General features: G+C 36.8%; 1 protein-coding gene across 4 annotated transcripts in view; it reads left to right on the top strand.

Moving 5' to 3' along the window:
- Nucleotides 1-14,180, top strand: part of TRMT44 (tRNA methyltransferase 44 homolog) — a 48,151-nt gene that overhangs the window by 22,815 nt on the left and 11,156 nt on the right. For all 4 annotated transcript variants that reach the window (XM_027836589.1, XM_027836591.1, XM_027836592.1 and 1 more), the window contains 4 exons: nt 3,041-3,147; nt 6,852-7,035; nt 10,083-10,518; nt 13,067-13,183. In XM_027836589.1, the coding sequence (XP_027692390.1) occupies nt 3,041-3,147; nt 6,852-7,035; nt 10,083-10,518; nt 13,067-13,183 (844 nt within the window). The remainder of the gene's footprint in view (nt 1-3,040; nt 3,148-6,851; nt 7,036-10,082; nt 10,519-13,066; nt 13,184-14,180) is intronic.

Here is a 14,180-nt window from a genome sequence, read left to right as displayed (position 1 = left end):
ACCAAACCCAAGTCTGCCTCTCTCTACAAATGAATGAATCACCATAATGAAGTTTATATTTCAAGATGAAAGAAAACTTTTAATGGACCTCTTTTTATCAGATCTCATTGTCAGCTAAAGGACAAGTTGCTACTAGTAAGAAAAAAACACCTGTTTTAGTAATGTCATAATGGAAACCACAAAAAAGAACCTTGATTTCATTTTTCTTCTTTGAGCTAAAAAAGAAATAGGGATGTTGCAATTTGCTGTATTCATTAGCTCTTTTATAATTGTTTATGAGAGGAACAGGTGGGTTTTTGTTTTTCAGACGTGCCATTAGATGAAATGACTATAAATTTGATCATGGGTAATTATCTAAATGCAAATTGTGGCTTTACTAATCCGTGATATTTTAAAGAGAAAAACAAGCCAGTGTTTTGAGACAGTAGTAAAGGAACAATAAATATTACAAAAATTTTTGTTCCAATCTTTTTTATGATATAAATATGCAAGTACACATAGACATATATGATACATGAATTAGTTATTTTGATTTCAGAGGGACCTTAGAGGTCATTTAGCCTATTTTACCTTCTGTTTGGCATTCAGAGCCCTATATAACCTAGTTCCTGCCACCCCACCCCACCTCAACCCCTCCACACACGTACCTTTCTAGTTTTATTTCACCTTATTCCCTGCCATGTACTTTTTGATTCAGTGACACTGGCCTCCTGGCTGTTTTATGAACTGAACTCTATAATTCCACATTGTCTCAATATCTGTCCACCGTGCCTGCATGTTCTCTCTCCTCATCTCTGCCTCCTGGCTTCCCTGGCTTCCTTCAAGTCCCAACTAGAATCTCATTTTCTATAGGAAACCTTTCTCAACTCCTCTTAATTCTAGGGCCTTCCCTCTCAATTATTTCCTGTTTATCCTGTGTGTAGCTTAATTGTATGTATTTGTTTGCTTGTTGTTTCCTTCATTAGAATGTGAGCTCCTTGAGGGCAGGGACTGTCTTTTGCCTCTTTCTGTATCCATAACACTTAGCACAGAGCCTGGCACATAGTAGGTACTTATAAGTATTGACTGATTAAATCTCACACTTTACAAGTATAGAAACTGAGGCCAAGGAAGATGAATGTGAGAGAAATGATTATTAATAACCAATATCTTGGGGAGATTCAGAGGCTTTCCACTTCTTCCACATTTCTGATTTTTAAAAAGTCCAGTCTTTTGAAGGACATTACTAATAATGAGATTTGTATTAACTGTCCCATCAGACCCCACCCAACCTTACAAGGAATTTAATCTAAGGTGGAGAAGCCCAAGCTTGGGTGGAGACAAATCCTTTAGGCTAAGTAGCCCAAGGCTGGTGGTTGTCTGAATTTGTTTCTCTGTCGAAGAGAACATGTCACTTGCTATATAGACTGTGAGGGACTGTGAGACAATTATATAGACATAATTGTCTTTGCTCTAGGAAAGACAGCCAAATGAGCATTATTTTATTAATAACCTGCTGACCTTATTAATAAAATTATTGAATTGCCCAGAAACTATGTATCTTGAACCTTTTTAAACATCCCAAATGATTTGTTTAGTCACACAGGTAGTACTTATGAAGGTAGTAAGTAGCAAAGTTAGAATTTAAACCCTTGAAATTTGTCATTCTTTACACTTCATATTGTTTTTCCTGATGGAATGTAAGTTCCTTGAGAGGAGAGAGTTTTTCACTTTTGTGGTTGATTCATTTTCTTTCTAAGAAGCCTCCTAATTTAATGGCAAACAATTATGAGTACTTACATAGTACTTTTATTTCATCTTTTCAGAAGTACTTTTTTATAGTTTGGGGTACCTTCTGTTTGGTTAAATACAGTATATTTATTATAGACTTAAAATGAAGTTGTTGTACAAAGAACTGTGACTGGAGTCAGAGGCCCTGGATTTAGATCTTAGCTCTGTTACTTACTGCCTGTATGACTTTGAGGAAGTCACTCAGCCCATTCGAGACTTGGTTCCTTCATCTGTCAAATGAGTGGGTTGGGCTCCATGGTCTTAGCTGCCCCTTCCAGGTCAAAGTCCTGGGATCCTGTGACCAATTTCAACCTTAACTAAGTGATGCCTGTCTGAAGTAGAGTATGTCTGAATGGAAGGTTTTCCTGATGATTTTGATTCAGGATGGTAAGACTTGTTAAGGGGAAAATTTTTGAACAACTGAGTGGTGACATTGAAAGACTCAACAATTATAAGCAGCACAGTGAGCAGTCATGACTTCAGAAGACTGATGATGAAGTATGTGTCCCAAATCTTAAGGGAGAGGTGATGGACTAAAGGAGTAGAATGAGGCATCCATTTTCATATGTGGCTAATATGCTGGTTAGTTTTACTTAGCCATACTGATGTGTTAGGAGGGAGGTTTTTGTTGTGGGGTGAGAAATCATTGGGGAGTGTCATAGAACAAAAAAGATCATTGACATAATAATTTTTGAAACCCCACAGCTAATTAGTGCCAAAAATATACTACTTTGGCATTGTCTGATAAGTGTCTTGAGTTTTTTTGTGATAGGGGGAATGGGGTAGAGAACATGAGATTTGAACGATGGGTTTATCCCTTGAAAGCCTGGATAGAATAGGGCCTTGATAGAAATCTGCACTCTGGTATTTTTACAATTCTTTTATTTTTAATAAAGCAGCCTTCACATAATGAAATTATATGTTCTTTTGTTTAGATACAGGGAGTATTTAAGTACATACATAATTTAATCATTAGCCTCAACAAAACAGAGCTAGTAAGTCTGGTTTTTCTGACAGACAACTTAGTATTGAATGTATTATTTCCTCTGATTACAGAAGTTGATCTTGAAACTAGAATATACAGCTCAGAATCTCAGCTGTTATTTAGTTTTTTCCACCTACTCGTTTCAAAATAATACATTTTATTAACCAAGTGGAGATCAACTGTTAGAAAAATAATTTTCACTCCTTTATATTTTTAAAGCACAGACTGGACATTTTCTTTAGTTAACTGGAGATTTATTTGAACACAAATTATACTTTGTTTCAGGAAAGTGCAATCAGACCAAATGATAGTTACCTTTTCCCAGATGTTGATTGGTTAATTGGAAACCATTCAGATGAACTTACTCCATGGATACCTGTGATTGCAGCAAGGTAATATCTGGTAGAATAAATGATGATAATGTTTTGAGATCTGAACTGTGACCACTTAGTACTTCCTTTTATTTTTAATAAAACATTTATATAGTCTTTTAGACATTTGCATAGTCTTTTGTAAAGTGTTTTCCTTTTAATAACCTTGTGAAATAGGTAGTACAGGTATTGTTATCTACATTTTATAGATAAAGAAGATGAGGATCATGTAAGTACACTTGCCTGTATGACTAGTGTCTGAGCTGGAATCTGAACCCAGGTCTTTTGACTCCAAGTCTAGTGTTCTTTACCCTATGCCCCTCAGTTCAGCACACATTTATTGACCACCTACTTTTTATAAGGCCATGTGCTTTGCTTGATGCTGAGTGAGGACACCAGTGTGTAAACATAGTCCTTGCTCTGTTGAAATCAATATCTTTTATCAAATAAAAAGTCATCTTGTTCTTATTTTGTGTAATAAGCCCTCTCACAAGGTGGGGGGAAATAAATTAAAGTTGACATTCAAAAGAAAAAAAATGTACTAATAAATTAATCACTTTAAAATAGTCCACAAAGTCAAAACTATATTAGAGAGAATTTTTGATTCCAATGAAAGCCCAGAAGGCAACTTGATTTGCAAAGAATTTATATAATTTCATGGTAAGTAACTGGTTTCTAGGACCTTCTTTACCTAAGGGTTTGTTCTTACCAATTTAGCTTTCATTATTACAGAATAAAAGCAAAATGTTAAATTAATCTCTTGTACCTACTTTGAACTTACCTGCCCATAGGTAAATATGTCAGAACTTTTAGGAACTAGTAGAAATTAAAATGACTGTAGTAAAGGGGGAAAGCATATAGAGAGTGTTTTTTTCCACCTGAGAACATGTTGATTTTAGTGTTCTCATCGAAAAAAGTCATCTAATTTTTAGCATTTTAAAGTAAATTATTTTGAATTACCTGTGAAAATTAGGAGAGTAAGGTGAATGTCACTCAATGATCTGCTTTGCAGAAAGGTGTGTAATATACAAATCCAAATAATTTCTAATGCCATACTCCAAATATCATGTATTAACTGCTCAAAGCTCAAAGCATTTCAGGGATGCTATTGGGAATTGGAGGAGAGATACAGGGTTTGAGAAACATTTTATAACACGTCCCTTTTTAAAGGGAAGGTGACTGCCTATCCAAATCTGAGGATTGCTGCAGTTCCTGCTTTTTGTCAAGTTTTCGTATTTCGAAGGAACCCTAAAGATCATCTAGTTCCACTACTTCATTTTATGAATGAGAGTACTGAGCTCAAGAAAGGTCAAATGATTTACTGAAGGTACTAGAGATTAAAGGAACAATTCCTGGAATTTGAATTTAGATTTCTTGACTACAAATTTAATGCTCTTTTCACTATGTTATAGTGCCTCCTACTTAAAAAAAAAATGTACATAATCTGTTTTCCATTCTATAACTTCCCTTCAGGAAGCCCTTTCCTGATCCTCGTGCCTCTCCCACATCTTCACAACTGCTAATTCTTTCCCTCTGAGATTACCTTCTGTTTATTCTGTATATATACTGTACATATGCAGTCATTTAAATGTTGTCTCCCCATTTGGAAGGTGACCTGAGCTCTTCTATGTCTGGGACAGTATTTTTGCCCCTGACCCCAGCACTTAGCACAGTGCCTAGCATGTAGTAAGGATTTGATAAATTCTATTGACTAACTTACTGAGAAATACACAAACGAGAGCATAATAAGAGAAAATAAAAACAAGAAGTAGGTGAGTTGAAACAAGCAGAGGGATTTGACAAATCTCTTTAACACTGAGCAGAGAAGATGCGGCCATGCAGCTGCAACAGAGTGCATGTGAAAGAAGAGCATTGGGGTCCGAGGGCGGAAAATGGCAGTGTCGGATTTCTAAGGGCCTCGAATACCAGTGGAGGGAGTTTGAACTTTATTCAGTGGACAATAGAAAACCAATGAAGATTTTTTAGTAAAGTAATTGATTCGACCAGTTTAATGGTTAAAGATCATTTTGATGGTAACTTCCTGTCTTTCCATCTGTCTTTGTGTTTCACTCCTCCTAAACCGATTTTTTATCATTCCTTTGACCTTCAGTCATTCTGTCTCTCCTTACTGCCAGAGTCTATAACCTTCGCTCGGGCATCACTTTTCCCTTCTTCAGTCTTAATACTCAAGTTGACCTGTTCAGTTTTAAACTGTTCTCTACCTTGAGTCTCGTGTCCCCTGCTCCTCTCACTTGTGTGGAATGTATCCACTATAGATTCAGGTTATTTACTTTCAGTTGAGCCTTTGTTGCTGTGCAGCAAACCTGTTACTTTTTCTTTGTTTGTTGTTGTTGTTTTTTTTTTTTAGCTAGGCAGTGGGGTTAAATGATTTGCCCAGGGTCACACAGCTAGTAAGTGTCTGAGGCTGAATTTGAGCTCAGGTCCTCCTGTGTCCAGGGCCGGTGCTCTATCCACTGCACCACCTAGCTGCCCCTGTTACTCTTTCTTGATGAACTCTTCAGCATGCTTTCTGCCATGGATCAAGAAATTAGATAATTAATGGCCTTAGAACAGTTTTAATTGCGTGGTGGAAATGGAAGCCAAATTACTAAGGGTTGAGGAGAGAGTGGGTAGTGAAGAAGTAAAGAAATATCGTGTGTGTATATTTGTATACACATGTGTGTACATATATATGTATATATGCACATGCATTTATATTTGAACAAACTTGTGATTGGTATATGGTATTCATGCGGGGAGGAAACTCCTTATACTAGTGCATATCAGTAATTATTCTGTAACTTTGAGGTCTTAGAGGATTTCTGAGGGGCTAAATAGCTTGCCCATTGTAACATAGTTGGTATCTTGTCAGGTAGGACTTGAACCCTGGTATTCCTGACTTTGAGGCCTGTGTTTTCTCCACTCTGCCACTGAATCACTGATTAGTGGAATTAAATTGAGAAAAGTAGTTTTAGTAAATCTTAATGATTCAATGTTCTCGGCAGTATGGTGTCACTCTGCTTTTCCAGTTTTATTCCCTAAACTCTCCTCTGTGTACTCCATGCTTTCAACATGGCATCCTTGCCATGCCCCCTACTACTCTCTGTGTCCCCATGCCTCCTCAGGCTGTTTCCTATAACTACAATGCCTTTCCCTCCTTTCATTTCCACTTGTTGAATTCTTCCCTATCCTTCAAAGTCCAAGTAGATGCCATCATGTCTGAGAAGTCTTCCTTGATTTCTTCATTGATATTTATGATATTTCATAAGGTGATATTTATGCTATGATAATGATATTTCCCTCCTTGGATTGCACTGCACTTTGTTACTTATTTTATTTGCTTATTTTGTATTATAGTTTATAATCTATCAGTGGGATTTAATACACATGTACATATCTCCCTACTACATTCAGATTGTAGTGCTTCACGAGGGCAGAGACTGTGTCATATAATATTTGTGTTAAACACCTGTGTGACCTCTCAATATACTAGACAACTCTGTAACACTATAGATTGCCCAACAATTTTTGATCTGCATTGGTGGAGGGAGTTTCCTCCCAAGGAGTCTCTTATACCAGTGAAATCATAGGTCTGAACAAAATCAGTTGTGCTCAGCGCAGAGTTGATGTTTAATATTTATCAAATTAAAAAGATTTACACTCTTGCTGAATTTTAGTTAATCTGTAACTTTTGGTTTCTAAATCTCTGCTAATTACTTTTATAGGTCATCGTATAGTTGCTGTTATTTTGTCCTGCCATGTTGTTTCTTTGATTTCACTGGAAAATATAGCCGAAGGCAGAGTAAGAAGACTCAGTATAGGGAATACCTTGATTTTATTAAAGAAGTGGGATTCACCTGTGGATTCCATGTTGAGGAAGACTGCCTTCGAATCCCATCAACAAAAAGAGTAAGTTTCAATCCTTCTTGACTTTAGAGTTGTAGTAATTTAGATTGAAAGTCAAGAATCAGGTCACATAATCTAAATTGACACAATGTTATCTTAAGTTGTTTTTGAAATAAATTAATATTCATCAGAAGTTAACAATCTCATCAACTGTATCCTCAGATTGTATTTATTGAGTAAGAAGTTACTCATAGACTCAGACACAATTTGGCTTTGCCTATGAAAGTAGAGCCTCTTGGGGCAGCTAGGTGGCCCAGTGGATAGAGCACCAGCCCTGCAGTTAGGAAGACCTGAGTTCAAATGTGGCCTCAGACCAGACACTTGACACTTATTAGCTGTGTGACCCTGGGCAAGTCACTTAACCCCAACTGCCTAAGCAAAAAAAAAAAAAGAGTAGAGCCTCTTGATTCAGAAGGGAGTATGTGGGGGTGCTGATATCTATCCTCTTCCCAAGACCTTTAATAATTATGAAAGGAGGCTTTTGTAGGAGTCTCCAAAGCTAAAACATCAATTGCCCTGATTTGGAATTTGTGATAATTTTACTAGGGCTGCATTAGTGATGAAGAATGGTTTTATTAAAGCAAATATAGTGTAACTAACATCACAGAGAAAATATTTCTTGGGAACATATTTTTCATACAATTTAATTGCGTATGTTTGTATACAATTAATAGACTGATCACAAGTTAATCTTTTTGTTTATTAAATGAGACTTAATAGGATCTCAACTCAACAGCATGTAAGTAGCATTAAAATAAATGCTGAATGGCTGTGTGTACAGATGTACCTCACTGTGTTCAGTAGTTATATTCCCACCAATTTGTAGATCAGTTTTTTTGAGAAACTTAATCATATTTTAAACATATTTTTAGTATGTATTAGGGATGTTTTCTATTTAAATAAAAACTTTATTGAATTCTTTTGTAAGTTTGAGCATGACTTTCAGTTTGCCTGTTTTGTAAATATAAATATTCATTTAGTTTATTTATCTAAAATATAATGTCTTCTAAAAGGTTCTCTAGCTCATGTTTACCTCCCCCTCCCTTAATTAACAAGCTATTGATATATTTTTAATTTTGTATTAACTTGTGCCCTTCTAATGAAGTGTGATGCTTATGTTTTAGAAATTTTAGAAGTTTAGAAATAGAAGCAAGATGTGCTGAGGAAAACTTCTGTATCTTGGTAGATTTAGCAGTGTTCATTTTTACGGGGCTTAAATAGAATTCTGTAGTCCGAGAGTCTCCTAGCAGGTTTATCAGAAACTATTGGCTTTTGTCTGAGTTGGGAGTCATTATCGTGCTCCTCTGTTCTTGTAAGTTCAGATGAGTTCTCGTAGAGGAGGGTGGTGGCTGACAGTTCTTTGTTTCTTCCATGTCCTTAGATTTATTCATAAGGTCCAGTTTACCCTTCCCTGGTTGCCACTCTCCAACTCTGTTGTCTCCTGAACCAGAGGTAGGGAATGGGATTTGTTCTGTGAAGTTTAGATTGAGTCAAAGGGCCACATGTGGCCTCGAGGCTGTAGGTTTTCCACCCCTGTTCCAGACTCTCTGAGTTCCGGGACTATCTCTTCTCTTTTATTTGTATCCCCAACATTTAACAAAGTGCTTGGCACATAATAAATGGCTTTTCATTTATTTACTTATTTAATTGTTCATTCATTCGTTCATAGACCTATTAGGAATTGAATTGTGAGTTAAGGTAAGGAGATTTTTTTTTTTAATGATCACATCTGAACTTAAGCACAAATTAATGTTATGCCTTCCAGAGTGGTCACTGTAACATGGTACACTTACTCCAACAATGCTGACAAGTGATCCATACATTTTGGAACTTTTCTTTGGGAATTTCCCTCAGAGCCTTCACCTTCCTTTGAATATCAGTAGTGTTGGCAAAATTTTGCTCATTAGTGGTAGGTTTGATTTTTGGAAACAGCAAAAATTCATTACAGAATCAAAGAATTTCAGAGTTGGAAGAACTTTGCAGGTTATCTAGTTCAACCTGTACCTGGGAGAATCCCCTCTTCAACTTTCCTAATAAGTGGTCATCTGGCCTTTGCTCAAATGAGAGGGAGTCCACCCCCTCCCAAGGCAATCTGTTCCACTCCTGGACAACTTTGCTGGGAAATTTTCTCTCTAATTAGGCCTAAATTTGCCTCATTTTAACCCATTATACCCATTGTTCCTAGTTCTGTTGCCCAGGGCCTCACACAGCCCTAATCCCTTTTCCATTGACAGCCTTTCAGATTCGCCAGCTTTGGAGAAATAAAAAAAAAAAAATCAGAATTGACTCGTGGTTATAAAGTGATGAACCTAGTTTTCTTGGATTTTTTTTTTTTGCTAGCTCTGGATGCTATTGCCAGAGAGTGTTCTAAACACATTTGGCAGCAGTATTGGATTAAATGCACAACTTTTGAAGGTAACCACCTTGAAGAACAGCACTCATTTTAGTTTATACAATGTAATGTATGAGGACAATGAGATACTTAAGGTTGACTCTGTTCAGACAGTAGTCTCACTGCCTCATTGTCATACCTGATTTTATTTCAACTCATTTTATTCTCCTGGTTAACTCACTCATTCTTCAAGTATTTGTTAAGTTCTTACTATGGGCCTTGTACTATGCTAAGCCCTGGACTTACTCTCAGATTTTTATGTGTTTAAGAAGGAGATCTTTATTAAAAATTGTGCAAATAGAGTTTTGTGGACTTTGTTATTAATTTAAATAAATATGAATCCTGTGCTTATTACATTGGTATATAATCTGGTAACATATAGAGAAAAATAACATTCTCTCAAGGATGGTATGCAGAAGGAATCTGTACAAGGAGACCTGGGACTGATGGCAACTCACCTTGCCTCGAAGCTGGCTGTCCTGCTTACTGACCTTGGGCAGGCTGCTTCATTTCTCTGATCCTCAGTTTTCCTCATCTTTAACATGTGAGTTACCTGGTTAGACTATAGGAGCCTTAAGTTCCCTTTGAATGCTAAATCCTACAGGTCTATGTTGTGCTCGCATAACAAAATAATTATTTTACTTTTTTGTAAATTTAGGTTTGCCTCATTGGAATATCCAGAACATATCCAGCTACTGAAGAAGCTTTAGTTGATAAGCAGAGAACACAGTATATTGATAGTAGGCATTCCTGTGCTCAGATTCCCCATAGTGAAGACTCTTCTTGTTCCTCTTCAGGCAGCACAATAGAAACTAAACATTGTGACCATCATATGTATTTAAACTGTCTCAGTGATGAGCCTCCCAAAGGTCCGTTTCGTGAAAATGAAAGGAAGGTGCCACAAGAAGATGGAATCTGGATAAATGGATTTCAGCCTAGAGACAAGGTTGAACAAGTTAGGAACTGTGCTTCTCTCCCTCGGGACTTCATTGATCACATAGTTTTGAAAGTGGCTAATTTGTTACTGAATGGAAAGCAGCAGAACCCCAAAGAAGACCTCTGCGATGGAAGCTCGAAAACCTGGAATCGAGGAGGTAAACAATCTTAACCCCATTTCTAGGATATATGCTAAGATTCTTTGATAGACACTCATTTCTCCTGTTTTTGTATTTCTGAAACTAAAAATCAATTCACAATAACTGGGAAAGAAATGCTCTCTAGAAAGTTTTCCATATAGTACATATTAATGTAATCCCTGCATTATTAAAATTCGAGTCTTCAACTCTTCCAGAAATAGGAGGACCTCAGTCCCTCATAGAGAAGAAGGGGGCTTGCTTGAATAGGGAAGGGATCTGTCAGGGTGAGAAGTCTAGGGAAGGATTGATGTTCCAGTGTGAGGAGGCTCCCAGTGTGGCAGAAAGTTCCAAGGTGACATTGCAATAAAAGGCATAGGATGCTTGCATACTTTAGCAAAATATCAAGGTAGCAGCTCATTCAGTCACAATCTGATCTCCTTTCTGTCCTCATATAATTTTTTATGTAGCTAGACATTTTGCATGATTTAATTCTACTTGCTTTGTATTACTCAAGTCTTTGCCATGTAATTTTATATCCCTGTTATTTGCAACTTATACTGGCATAAAAATATTGAATTACATGAAGAGAAAGTCCTATTTTACTGTCATTATGGAACAAGGCACAAGACCAAGTCATTAGAGTTCTGTGCATTCAGTGATCTGGTTTCTTGTAGAATACAGTAGCTTCTGAACTGTCAACACACTTTAAACCATTATATATTGCAACCTCCCCAGGCTGCTGAATAAGGACCCTTTTTCTGCCTGTTTACCAGATGAGATAGAAGACTGAAGAGCAAGAAAACAAAGTGGGACTCTTCTCTTTTTCCAGAGGAAAGAGCCAAAAACTTGTCCTATTACTCAGGTTGTAAAGCAGTTGGAAAAAAAAAATTCCCCAAAGATTCTTGTTCTGAGCTGGGACCTCCCTCTTTACTGCCAGTTTAGAAGCCTCAGATTGTATCCTAAAAACACCTGCTCCAGACCTGTCAGCCTTTTTATCCTACAAAAAATTGCCTTAAATAACTGCTTTTTTAGACTGAGGACAGCAAGAAATGTTACTTGCTTGAAACTAGAAAATAGAATTCCTTTGTAGCTAAGCCAGTAAACCCAAGAAGGGTAAGGTTCTTGTTTTGTTTTTTGTGTTGTTAAAAGTTATATTTTCATTGTTATGCTGATAATAATGAGGCCAAGATATTTGTCAGTTTTTCTTTTTCATAGCCACAAACACACTTCAACTCATTTAACTGGATAAATAGGTCAAAACAAGCAGTTTTTTAAGCACTCAGTATATACTAGGAACTGTGCTAACTGCTTGGAATACAAATACAAGTAGAAAGAAAGTCAGTGCCTGCCCTCAAGGAGCTTACAAACTAATGGGAGAAGACATTACACAGAAGGAACCTGAAAAAGGGGGGTGGGGAGGAAAGGCCTGGGAGAGGATAGGTGATCTTGGTACAAAGAAGCCCAAGGGAGGGAAGGTATAGATGGAGTAGCGCAATTCCCATCTCCTTTTTTTCCTCCCCCTTCCCTCATTGGTAAAATATCTTATCTAGCATTTTGTATTGATTTCTCCTTTGCCTTTAACATCTGCCCATCTTTGTATCATGGTTTGGTGTACATATAATTTCACCTGTAATAACATGATAATATCTTTGAGGCCAGATTCTGTCATTTTTCATTTTTATATTCCTCAGTGCCTTGCACGTAATAGGCACTTAATAAATTTTCATTAAATCGTGGAATTGAATGCTCTTGTCTATAGAGATTCAGTAAGGAGAGGTAATGTGATAAATGCAGTGAGAAGGTGCTGAGCCCAGAGATAATAGATTGAGGTTCTGGTTCTGCCACTCACAGTGATTTTGGACAAGTCACTTTATTTTCCTAAGCCTCAGTTCCCTCATTAATGACAGGAGGTTTTGTAATCATCTGATCTCTAGCATGCCTTCTGTCTCTGAAATTTGTCTGCTTAATGGTTCATTTGCCTCATTTGTTAAATAGAGCTAGCACTTTGGCTTACTGCTTACCTGGGCTGTTGGGAGGATCAGGTGGAATGATAATGAATGTGAAGGTGGCCATATAGAATTTAACGGTGAAACAGACCTGTGAGATCATTTTGTTCAATTCCCATTTTAGAAGTTGAGAGATTGAGGTCCCTAAAGCAGAAGTCATTGTCCACTGTCACACAGGAGCAGAGCTGGGATCCTGCCAATGTCAGATCTGGGGCTCTTTCCCCCCATACCAGATTCTATCAGAAAGTACTTTGAAAAATTCAAGTACTATACAGATTTAAGGAATCATCATTACAGTCACCAGCATCAGATGTGAACAGTTGGACTCTTATTACCTATGGTTATTATATTTTCTGAATTATTTTTCAATGATTTCTTTGATTTATCATGGATGTTAAGCTAGGGTGAAAAGAACCAGACAGGTGTCTGAAATATGTAAAATGACAAAACTAAATGCATTTTCCTATGCTGAATACTTAACTAGTTCTATTCTTTTTATATGTTCCTAAAAGTATCCTATTTTGAGAAAGAAACCTTATAGTTGTTTTTCCCTTCCACAGGAAGCCTTTCCTTGGCAGAAGTAGCAAATCAGTTAGATAGAGAAACTCTGCAAAGATTAAAAAGAGAATGTGGAGGCCTCCAAACCCTGCTTAAGAACAGTCATCAGGTATTTGAAGGTAATGATGTGTGTGGTGTTTAAAGTACAGGGTTTTGTTTTTGTTTTTTTTTTTTGGTTAAAACATTTCAAAAACTAAATTATATAGGTGGTTCTATGGACAGAGCACTGGACTTGGAGTCAGGAAGACCAGAGTTTGAATTCTACCTCATACTCTTATTACCTATGTTTCTCTGTGTTAGAGGCTAAGTCATTAGCCTCTCCCAGCTGGAGTTTCTTCATCTGTAAAGTGGGATAATAATAGCACCAGCTTCAAGGTTGTGAGTATCAAATGAGTTAACATATATAAATTGCTTGCCCACTTTAAGGAGTTATGTAAATCTTAGCTGCTATTATTATCGTCATTATTAATAGTATTATCAATGATAATGTTATTTTTATTGATAATGATGATGATTACAAAGCCCTGTGCTTCGTACATGGGAACATACAAAGATAATTGTGGAGCTAAACTAAAGCCTACCAAAATGAAACAGATTAAGGAGAGGAAATCTGGGTTCATTTGACATGTACCTTAGATTTTGGGAAAAGAGATTTCAAAGATTTCAGGGGGGAAATAGGCCTAGCAACTAAAGTGCTGCAGGAAAAGTCAGCCCAGGAAGATGCTTACAAATGAAATTCTGAAGACAGAAAGTGAAACAGTTCTAATAAGGTAGGAAAAATGGGATTTGTCTCAAGAAATCAATGTGGATGCACAGGGTACTCACCAACCAACTTAAATTTTTAAAAAGAAATATAAAGAAGGAAATGAGACCAGGTAACAGGGCATAAATCTAAGAGCATTAAGATCCCCAAAGATTGTAACAGAGTAGAGCCTTGGGCTTAGTCTAATAAGATGAAATTAAACAGGACACAAGGTATAAAGCATTTTAAATAGATAGCAATTGTTTTGGAAAAGATTCGGGAGTTCTAGGGTATTGGAAGTTCAATATGAGTCAGCGGTGTTTTGTGGCAGCCAAAAAAATATATAATACTGGGATCCATTAAAATAGTATAGC

The sequence above is a fragment of the Vombatus ursinus genome, unplaced genomic scaffold (assembly GCF_900497805.2).
Source record: "Vombatus ursinus unplaced genomic scaffold, bare-nosed wombat genome assembly UNPS02014818.1, whole genome shotgun sequence".
NCBI classification, from domain to species: Eukaryota; Metazoa; Chordata; class Mammalia; order Diprotodontia; family Vombatidae; genus Vombatus; species Vombatus ursinus.
The sequence above is the reverse complement of the archived record's forward strand: the minus strand, read 5'-3'. Positions and strand labels throughout refer to the sequence as shown.